Source organism: Xyrauchen texanus, chromosome 15 (genome assembly GCF_025860055.1).
Source record: "Xyrauchen texanus isolate HMW12.3.18 chromosome 15, RBS_HiC_50CHRs, whole genome shotgun sequence".
NCBI classification, from domain to species: Eukaryota; Metazoa; Chordata; class Actinopteri; order Cypriniformes; family Catostomidae; genus Xyrauchen; species Xyrauchen texanus.
Window position 1 is genome coordinate 39881308 of NC_068290.1, and position 11878 is coordinate 39893185.

At 36.3% G+C, this 11878-nt stretch overlaps 1 protein-coding gene across 1 annotated transcript; it reads right to left on the reverse strand.

Annotated features, from left to right (window-relative positions):
- Window positions 1–5583: 5583 nt before the first annotated feature.
- LOC127655543 (keratin-associated protein 10-10-like) lies at window positions 5584–11410 on the reverse strand. The gene is made up of 9 exons (XM_052143432.1): window positions 11296–11410; window positions 9417–9480; window positions 8963–9199; window positions 8840–8877; window positions 8660–8752; window positions 8394–8553; window positions 7199–7266; window positions 6996–7094; window positions 5584–6048 (listed from the first exon to the last, which is right to left on the reverse strand). The coding sequence occupies exons 1-9, from the start codon at window positions 11317–11319 to the stop codon at window positions 5797–5799; spliced, it is 1035 nt and encodes a 344-aa protein (XP_051999392.1). The 5' UTR covers window positions 11320–11410; the 3' UTR covers window positions 5584–5796.
- Between the last annotated feature and the right edge of the window lie 468 nt (window positions 11411–11878).

The window sequence follows — 11878 nt, forward strand, 5'->3', positions numbered from 1 at the left end:
TGAAATGACTGGTATTAAAGGGGTGATAACTGGGGTTCCAGTATAATTAACAGATGAGGCACTAAAAAAAAATGAGATATCAAATGAAAAGTTAACTGATGTGAAAAGATTGAAATCAAATAGAATTGGGAAAAGAGAAGTGAGTACAGTAGTGATGATAGTAGTGAATGGTAAAATACTACCAGAAAATTTAAAATTCAAATTAAACAAACAGCGCCAGGAAAAGATCTGGTATGTTATATTATGCTAAAATATGTAGACAACATAATACTTAAAGCAGTAGTGGACTTATTTAATAAGATAAGGATAGAAGGGAGGCTGCCAAGATCATGGAAACATGCCATAATAATTCTGATAGCTAAGCCCCGGAAAGATGTATCAATAGCTGGGAATTATCGACCAATAGCACTTACATCTAACCTATGTAAATTGATGGAGAAAATGATTGTAAATAGGCTGTATTATGTGCTGGAGAGTAAGGGGTTGTCAACGCTGTATCAAAATGGTTTTAGAAAAGGTAGAGCAACATTGGATGCACTAATACAATTGGAAACCGATGTTAAGAAAGCAATAGCAATGATAACGGGTTAGAGGCAGTTTATTTTGATATTGAGAAGGCATACGACATGATGTTGAAAGAAGGTTTATTATTAAAATGTAAGAAAATTGGAATAGAGGGAAGAATCTATAATTGAGTTTTACGTTTTTGTTTTATTTGAAATTACAATCCAAGTTCGAGAAGGTAATGAATTGTCTCAAACTGTAAGAGTGGAGAACGGAACACCTCAGGGAAGTGTGATACGCCCTATATTACACCCGATACCACCTTGGTTATTCACACAACCTGAAATTGATTTAAAGCTACATGAAAGTTAATACATAAACACATGTTAAAGAATATATAAAATGTATGCATTATTCATTTCTTCAAGTATGCACAGATGGCTCAAAGAACAAAGAAACCGGAAGGACAGGGGCAGCTTTTTATGTTCCAGAGTTTGAAGTCAGGAAGTTTGGAAGAATAACACATGGCACATCGGTATACACTACAGAGATGACAGCAATCTTAATGACACTAGGTTGGATTTATGAAGTAAGAGCAGATAAAGTAATAATATGTCCTGACTCTTTACAATCAAATCAAACAAATAGAAGTGACATTTGAATAGAAATCATGATTACATTATACAGTCTAAAACAGATAGGAATAATAATTCATTTCATGTGGGTACCAGCACATGTGGGAATTCAACGCAATGATGAATCAGACAAAATGGATAAAGAATCATTAAGGATCGTTGAGCCAAGTATAAATATTTCACTTGGCAGATCAGAAGGGAAACATTTGGTATTGGAAGCATGCATTAGGAAATGGCAGACTTATTGGGATGCATGTCAAACAGGAAAGACATTATCATAATGTACAAAGGAGCATAAAACAAGTAAAATCCTTCATAACATATGTAGATTGGAACAAGTTATATTCACACATCTAAGAACAGGACATTCAAATCTTAACTATACATTACACATCATAAGGAAACTTAATACAGGTTTATGTGAGATTTGTGCAATAGAGGAGACAGTAGAGCATGTGTTGATGGTATGTCCTGCTTATGAAAGAGAAAGGAGAAGTCTTAAGGAAGAGGTACAAACCTTAGGAAGTCAAGAATTCGTTTCTAAGCAATATCTTAAATGATGGTCCAAATGCAGGGAAACAAATGAATGCAATAATGAGATTTATTAGGAGCAGTGGATTAAAATATAGGATATAGGGAGAAATATAGATTTCATTATCTTCACCTATTAAGTTGGTTCACAACCCACCATAAAACCTAAAGAAGAAGACGACCTCCAGAAACAGGGTTGGGAACCACTGGACTAGAGGTTTTGAAAGAGTGTTGAAAGGATACTATGATGCCGTTTTCTCCTTCAGCCAAAGTCTCTTGAATTGCCACGGACTGATCCAGGAAGTCAATTCAGAGTTAATCTGTACACAATACTTTATAAAAGAAGCCATGAAAGCACAAGACTTCTCATAGGATTACTTTACATCTGCACTCCGCAACAGTCATGTGTCCTGAATAAGCGGTTGACTAACTTCATGGTTCCTCTGGGTCCACATGACACTTCATGGTTCCTCTGGGTCCACAACCTCCTTCAACACCACGCAGCAAAGTCAAGAATTTAAAAAGTGTGTTCGGTAAAGTGTACTAACTCAAATAATTTAATATTACACCAGGACCTCTTATAAGTCGATAGTGATCCACTACAGAACAGTTTTTGTTCTCATTTTCTTCTTTAGAAGTGTTATTTTTCTTTTGTCTGGCATAAGAGGCTGTTAAGCGCAAAACCAAATTAAGATGGTCTCAAAACCCACCCATACTCAGACATGCGCACAGACATCTGCCTGACACTAGATGGCACAAGTGAATTTACATTTTCAGTGGAAGGTGCACTTATTTATTTCATTACAAAAATACTAAATATATGAACAGTGGTTGCATTGCAACTCACATGAGACGAAGACTTCCGTTAGTAAGCATATTAAAGATGCTTTATATACTGTTTATAAGCTGTTTTATGAGTTCTCCTCACTGAGGCTGCCATGTTAGGATCACATGACCAGTTTAGTACTATTTACTTAAAGGTGCACTCAGTAAGTTTTATCTTGGACTTCAAGATATCAAGAGTTTTCTGTTTCAGATGTCATTGTAGAAATGTATTATTCACAGTCAGCCATGATTACTTTAATCAGTGAGTGAAAGTGTCAAATAACAGGACAGTTATTGAGATTAAGGTAGTAGTATTCGGCTGGTCATGTGATTCTAACATGGCAGCCCCCATGTGCGGACCCTATCCATGTAGAATAAAACGGCATTAATAAGGTTACTGATATAACTGGAGTGTTCATTTTAATGTGAGTGCTCATGATTTCCTAAATATATCGCAAAAGTACAATTCATGTCTTTAAGAGTTTTTTAATGAGGAAAAAATTACTGAGTGGACCTTTAATCTCAGAAACTGACCTGCTATTGGACACTTTCATTCTGGAAAACTCATGGATTAAATTGATAGTATACTATAATGAAATGGCATGCTACTGTAATTCCTTTAAATGAGAATGAATGATTACAACATTATTCTGAATGTATAATTGATTGGTAACTATACTTTTCATATTTCTGTAATGTATAGTAGCCTATGCACTGGTCAAGTGTGCATAGTATATACATTTTCTGTATTAATTAAATACCCGAATAACCTACAACATTTTGAAAATGTGAAGTATACAGTTCAACAATACACACTGCATGAGATTCAGTAATATATAATGAATTCAATCGACTTGGTCTTCCATATCCAGCGTGACGATTGATTAATATCAGACATTATTTTTAACATCTCTTTCTTTACACATCATTCAATCAGACTGCCAAATTTTAAGACATACATTTTTTTTACACCTTCCAAGGTGATAACTGGACACCAGTCACATGAAATAGGTCATATTTTATTTTATTTTATTTTTAAATAGCAGACTGTACAGAGTGTTTACTAATAATCAGTAATCTAGTATTCCATCCTGAACATGTTAAGAGTTCACATGCAGTAAAGAAACTCAAATAATTTGTTATTATCAAAGCATATTATTAAGGGTCCAAACAGCCATGCTGTTGGAATCTTATCGTAATCATCCAGATTTTATTTTTTCTTAAGAAGAATTATTTTTCTTCTGCCCTCAAAATGGCATTAAGGATTGCAGAGACACCAAACTTGGATGGATGGTTTCAAATCCCACCCATTATTTAGGAACAGTCACTTTCAGTAGGTGGCACTATAATGGACAAATGTATGTTTTTGTTTTTAAATACAAAATGGGGAAGAATCATGGGCTTTGTTTAGAACAGCATAGGCCTACATCTATTTATATTTCTATTTGCATTTCTATATGCATGGAATACTCACACTGTATTGTATAATAAATACAATATGCTTTCCTATATTATGTCATATATAGTGACATATTAGCCTACTTAGGGTAAGTAGGCTAATATGCTATTCTGAAGATATTCATACAGGAATGACCTACTACATTTCACAAAATTATTATGAATATGATTACTGTAAATTCTTTAAACTTAGTGTTTAATCTAGCCTATATCCATTTCCAGGTTAAGCTAATACAGTAGTTCAAGTTTAAGTAATGTAATACATTTGTAGGATAGTCTGCATTTATATAGCACTTCTTTTAACCTCAGAGTTTACCAAAGTGCTTTACACTGTGTCCCAATCACCCCCCCACACACACACACACACACTTACACTCATACACCAATAGGAGACTGTAAAACACAACAACATTAACAAGAGCACATACAAATAAAAAAAAAGACTGGATCCCGTGCATTTATTTAATAATTTAAAAGGCAATTATTCACGTATGTCACATGTATAAGGTTGAAGTTGATTACAATCTCATGTGACTATATACCAGTATTTCATTATTTTCAGATTGAAGCATTATAGAGCGATACACATAACTGTAAACCTCATACATAACATCCTTTAATAAATGATCAATGGTAATATTCTGCAAATAGCTTCTAGTTTCACTGAAAATTAGTATCTGAACATGCAATAGAAATCAGATGTTATTAGTTTTTTAATACACTTAGATCATGCAAATATATCTGTACGCTTATATTTTAATAAACATGTTTTTCGGCAAAAATAAAGCTTTATGTTTTATAGGTTTTACAGGCTTTCAAATGTCCAATATTATAAATATAATTTGTCATTATAAATGTATTATAAATATTACTAATTGTCAAAAATCTATTCAGATGCATAAAGTGCATACTCTTTCATTTGTTTGGAATTCAATAGTTTGTACATATTTGTTTTGAGTGTACAGGATGACGCGCTTTAAACAAATCTGGCTGATTGGTCAAGCACATTTTTTGGAATAAAATGATGACTTCAGAATTTGGATTATCCAAACATTATATGGATATTTTGAGTACAGTATATAGGGGGTACTAAAGTAAGAGACCATAGTGAAAATGCTTCTATTTAGCATTCTTCTAATACAAAACAGTAGTAATTACAAATTATATATTTATTTCAATTATTATTATAAATTATAATATGTATTTTTTTATTATATTAATTTAAATGATTAAAAACAAAAGTGAAAAAGTTACATGTTTACAATGGACACCAAACAAAATAAGTCAAATAAAAAGAGGCTTCAGGTAACTAGATGATTGACTATAATCAAAGTTCAGCGCCATTAATGTGAAAAGACAGCAAGAATGAATTAAATAGACACAACTCGGTATGTGGTATAATACAAACCTCATATATGTCGCTGCAGTATTATGTTCCTTTGTGAATTATTTAAATCTAACTCTGTGATTTACAGAATCCAACAACAGGCATGTTTCCACTTTATATAATTCTCTAAGGATGCATGTGGTAAAGATTATTTGGCATCTATCAACATATATATATACACACACACACACACACACACACACACAAACACACTTATTCTACCTCTCACACATTTAGTAGTCACACACACACACACACACACACACACACACACACACACACACACACACACACACACACACACACACACACTCCAGTTGTTTACATCACATATAATGTCAAAGTGACAGTAAAAGAAGTACAATCAACTTTAAAACACATACACACTCAGATAAACTCTTCTAAAATGAAAATGGCTCAACCCTAAATTGCCTAGTAAATGTACCTGTTACACATTTAAGGAGTAAGGGCTCTCATTATCCAGATGAGCAGTAAAGAGGCCATGAGCAGTGCAGAGGAGTGAGGACCCCTGGAGGCAGAGCTGGGCATGTTTAATACACCTGATAGTAAAAGGCAGGAGTTAGACGTAGCATTGCAGCACTCCAAATAGCAGGGACTGATTGAGGCTGTGCAAGATTGCAACTTTCTACAATCTGTACTGCAACTGCCCTGCCAAGATTCTTCACTCCCGGTTGTTGTCTTTTTTAGCTACGAAAAGAAAGCAGATATGTTGCTGTGCTTCAACATTACTGTGTATTATGGGGATTGAATAGTAATGTTTCCTAAATATAACTGAATTTCCAATAAAGAATGGTAGTATTATGGTTTAAAGACAACACAAATTACACACCCAACACCCCAGTGACATCCACCACATAAATATAATTGCACGACATGGCAACAAAATTAACCCGTTTTGTTATAACCCCATAATGGACAGGCTCATATAGAACGAAGACTTCCCATACATATATTGTTCCAATAAGAAACTTTCCTGGTATTGTAACCAAGTGTGTCGAAACAACATGCCCTCCCTTGGATTATTGTTGCCCCGCCTCTTCTGAGGGCCATTTAAAGTGATTCTACTTGATAGACCGGTCTCTAGCTCCAGTACATGCATGCAGGTGTCCTCGCAGGTCCAGAAAAAGAGTGGGGTGGGTACCGGCATGGATAAGATGAGACAATGGACCCACACCCCAGAACCCCGGCACAGGTTGATGAGTCAACAGGGATTATTGCACACGTCTCGGCCAACAGACAAGGAAGCCGGGCTGCTTTCCCCTCACATTCATCGTGGAGCTCAGGGAAGTTAGGCTGTCACTCTCATCTCGTAACCAGGAGGGGAGCTTGTGCAGAGTCCCTGTCTCACCGCGAGGGCGCTAGATTTCCCCTTTCTTTTGAAAACTTTACCCCAAGGACACTTTATTTTCCCTGTTTTGGACTTTTAAAATAAATGCCTATACATGGCCTGATGCCACACCCACTGTGTGTGTCTCTTGCTCACCCCACCACACATGGCTGTTTGGTTGGGAAAAATTATATTTACCAATAGCATCACAGCTTGTTGTCTTTAAGAGTTTTCCAGTGTCCATCAAGTTTTTTCTTCATAATGGTTAATGGATTTGTAAAATATGCAGTATAGAGAAAAATCTTACCATGCAGTAATCTTGACCAATGGGACACATCATGGAGTTGGATAAGACGTTTTTGTAACAGGCTACTCCAGTACAAGTGAAACTATGACACTTCTTGCCCTTATCAGGAGTAAAGAAAACAAAGGCAACATAAGTCAAAACCTGTCAACATGTTTTTGTATATTTGTGCCATACAGGGGGCAAATTTGCTGCATGTGTCTTACGTTATTTGCTTGGGTTGGTGCAACGGTGACCTTTGTGGTTGTGGTTGAAGTAGTGGCTTTTGTTGTAGCTATTCATTGCAAGACAATATTACAAAAAAAAAAGAGTCAAGATTTAAACATCACCAATCGCATATGTTTGAAATAATGGGTCTCATTCACTAATTGTATTTATGTGTAAAGAAAATTGCGTTTATGCAGAAATCATGATTCTTTAATAAATTTGCAATGTCTTCAAATTTTAGAATATAATTTACAACCATTGTTACAACCATACACTTTTATTAAGATTAACAAAACGCCAGACTTTACTCACACACACACTTGCTGTGCGTGATCTCAGACAAAAGTGAGTGTGGCAGGGCGGAGGGCGGGGCCGGGTCGTGATACTACACACCCGGTCCCGTATTAGGCTAATTATGCCTCTGTGAGGTTTAAAGTCTGACTGCAGAGGGCCGTGCGGGGGAGAGAGATCGTTGACGGACATGCCCTCCGCCCTGCCACAGTGAGGCTGTGCAGAAAGCCTTTCTGTCTGTTCGTGATGTTACAAAACATTGCTCATTTGTAGTTACATCCCGCCAACTGGTGCGCGGTTCAAGTCAAGAGAGCAGGCCTTGTGTGGCTAACTATTCCTGAACACGAAAAGGGACCTATCTGGACTGTTTCGAATTATTTTGGATATTAACATTAACTACACAGAATCATTGACTGCTGCCGCTGCTTTTAAAAGACATGGTGTCAAGTTACATTTCTGAAGGGGACGAGCAATTGTCTTTCATTCAGCTGCTGCCTCTTGTTGTATTGACCACACACATGTCAAGGACATGTTCTTTCGGACATCTGTGCTATTTTGAATCATTCACTTGCAATTGAGTGTGCTGAATTTGAGGGGCTGCATGATGTTAGCCAATAATAAAAGTGGACATTTACCTTGAAGTTTTAAGGAGGCGCTTATGCCAAAATCAAGCGTTTCAGACAAAGGGGCAAAAACAAGATGGAAAATGATCATATATTATTAAATTGTGACTGTTTGTGCAAAAAACAAAAAGGAAGATTATACAATTATAAAAAAAAAAATAGCATTTCATGACCTCTTTAAGATTAATCTGCATTTATCAACACTAGAGTGAAGGTGGGCGCGGGGGGGGGGGGGGCACGGGCACTACTATGCTACTAAACTATAACCACTGTTTCTTACCTGTTGTAGTGGGTGGATTAGTGATGGCAATCAGAGTGCTGCTGAGGCAGTTGGTTGTGTTGCAACAGTCCACAGTGCAATTACTGTGAGTCGCATTCCCACAGGACGTGCCACATGAGGCACTGCAGTTGACAGAGTGACTCATGCCCTGTTTTGTTAACTGAAGCACAACAGAGAAAGAATCAACTCTTTAATCATTATGAGTTGCAACAATTGATCTGCATGGATTATTTATCACTCAAGGTTCCCTGATGTAGTAGACTGACCTTGCAGAAGTAATCATTGGATGGGCAATTTGTCGTCTTATTCATGACCTGGGCATAACAATCTGTAGTACAAGTAAATTCTGGACAGGATAGCTGTTACAAATAAACAAAAAAGAGCTGCAATTCCAAGCTTTATGCTTCTAAGATTTTTTACATAAACATGAATTGCTCAGCACTCACTGTTGTGTCATTTCCCATTAATGATCCATTGCTTGAAGCTATAGACAAAATACAATACATGGTTCAAACTCTGTTATCATACAAGAAATACTGGATGGATGGATGGATGGATACAAAGAATACCTGTGCTCATACTGGTGCTCACTAAGGGAACAGTACTTGTATTGATGTTAGATGAGGTGTTTGGTGGATTACTGGAAGCTCCAGATGTCATGTACATATTGGTGATCGCAGAGGCTGGTGTGGTATACACTGAGCTCTGATCTGAAACGGATGTCAGTGATGTGCTTACTGTAGTATTATTTTCTCCCCATACAGTACAGGGAAGACTCATTTGCAGTAGTAGAAAAAACAGGAAGACTGTTGGACAAAAAGATAAAGAAAAACATTTACTGTATTTGCATCTAATATACCATGCACACATATAAGCATTATATTCATTGTGTTGGCTAACATTACTGATTCCTATTTTCATGTTTGCTACAGAGGTATCTGTAAATTGGTTGACAAAAAATTAAATGACATCAAACATTAATTTACAGACATTACCATTACATGAAATGGTTTAAAAACTAACCTTTCATATAAGACCTTTGAGTCTTGCTTTTCCTGAAAGTGCTAAACACTTCTCCAGACACCATCTGAAGAACACAATTTAGTTTATCCTTACTCTGTACAGTTGTTTTTCACAATGTAGGAACATAAATTGCTGTTTACTCAATCATAAACATATAACATGTTATGATTTATTCTGAGTTTATGATGTGAGTTGATGTGAGTATGGACATTGGTTTCACAAATGGGTTTGGTTTCACACATTCATTTCACATATTCAAACAAGCAATCAATCCAATTCATTTATCACCAACCAGCGAAAAGGACAGCAAACATCTGTTTCTATTCGCATTTACAGAAAACTCATTTTCCCTGTAGATTAATAATGATGACGATGTTTGCATCCATGACATTGGAAACTTTACTTGCACTGACACTGAATGGGAGGTTACACTGATTACTTGCCCTGTGATAATTGCCACTGTGGAACATTTATAACCTCCCATGACCTCTGGCCCAGGCTCTTCTTTGATCTGCATTAGAGCATGCCATTAGGGTCAATTTATCCCAATAGATGGCAATTGTTTAGCAGAAACAGACCTACATTGGTTTGAGTAATAAATAGGCAACAGTACACTGTGCTGTCATGGGTTTTTGGTTCCACAGTATTTGAATTTTAAGAAGACAACATCTCATTGAAACATAAGCGTTACATCACAGAAGTCGCAATCCTAGGTTCATTGGTTCATTTTCACTGGCAGACACACCAAGTCCATGGTTACCACAAATGCTCCCTTGCAACGGGACCGCTTGCCCACAAACAATTAACAACTTGTTTGTTCTCTGCGAGTCCCCCGGGTGTAAGTACAAAGCACGGCTTGTTACCCCTTTCCCCATGAGGCGGTGAAGAACCCCTTTAGGAAACAACCCTGGAAACCAAGTCCTGCATGAAAACATTGGTTCGCCCACATTGTCTTCCTCCCATTGTTTTTTCCACAGTACTAATATCCTGTATAGAATAAAGTCAATTTCTCTTTCTAATTTGAGCACTTTGATCATCTTAATCTGAAACTGATCCAATATTTGTAGAATACACAAATATGAAAATGATGGCTGCTCCGACTGGTCAAAAAGTTTTTCACTATTTGTAATCACCTTTTTGCCTTCACTTTTTTATTTTAAATGGTCCTGTGGTGAAAATGTATTTGTAAAAGTACAAATATTTCATGAAGTTGCCCAATTACGATGAGGTCATAAAAGCGGCATACATAAAAATGCAGCACATGTCAACTTCCTAAAAGTATTTAATGTCAACCCACATACATCCTCGATTCTGTTGAAATCCTGTACTTACCAATTAATTGTTAATTAATTAAAATCCGACAAAAAAAAATATTATCCTTACATATGTATAGAACTGATGATGGATTTATGACGATGTGGTCCAGATTCGTTTAAAAGCATCTTTACGGCACATCAATAACCTTTTTATTTATGAAATATAAAATGTATTTTACATGTACATTTTCATTTAATAATTTAACAGATTACATTTCTTTTAGCATTTTGTTAAACTGTTGACATATAAGAAAAAACAAACCACTATCGCACAGTTGTGATTCCCAAAAAATAACAGACATATAAAAAGACATATATGTCAGTATTTTCAGACAAAATAAAAACATAAAACATTCTGCTTTTCCACATCTATCATATGCTGTAACTTGAATCTTGATGATTTCTAGACTCGTGGTAGCACCCTTTTCAAATCATAGCAACCTGCTCTGTTTGACAGCATCCCCGTGAGAGCTCACCTTTAGGCCACAGTGGTACATGTATCTAAAAGTGCATAATTACATTTACAGCATCTTAATACGTATGGATCAGGAAACATTGCTTACCTTCAGTGCACGGTGGAGAAACATGGATTAGACTGGATTTGTAAACAGCTGTGGATGAAGTTAAGAGTGCCTGTATGACCCCCCCTTTCACTCTCTCTCTCTCTCTCTCTCTCTCTCTTGCTATTTGCCCTTCCAGTCTGGTGACATCAGAGGGAAGTTTTCCTAATTAGTGGAAACTCTAATGCGGTTGGTCTGCTTATTGTGTGCTTAAACTCGATGTGCTGTGCCCTAAACAAAATAATGTATTTAACTCTCTATTAAAGGGATATTTCACCCAAAAATGAAAATTCAATAATTGTTTGCTCACCCCTGTGTTGTTATAATCCTATATGGCTCCTATATTAGACAAAGAGAGAAATTGTGGAAAAATCTTGTTCTCAGTGATGCCATACAATGTCAGTTTATGGTGACTGCCTCTTCTAGCTTCTAAAGGACACAAAAGTATAATGTAGAAGTCAATCCGATTACAAACTGTAATCTTATCGATTATTTAGAGAAAATCTTGACTGACCATTGATCTCCTTTGCGTGTTCATGAGAGTGCATGAGAGCAACAGTACATGCAGCCCCCACTCGTGAGATGG

Bases quoted from the DNA above. Each gene is read 5' to 3' on its own strand.
- LOC127655543 (XM_052143432.1), bottom strand. From the start codon at position 11,319: ATGTTTCTCCACCGTGCACTGAAG. The intron at 8,554-8,659 runs GTCAGTCTACTA...GTTGTGCTTCAG, and splicing joins CCAATGATTACTTCTGCAAG to TTAACAAAACAGGGCATGAG. The intron at 7,095-7,198 runs GTAAGACACATG...ACTCCTGATAAG, and splicing joins CACCAACCCAAGCAAATAAC to GGCAAGAAGTGTCATAGTTT.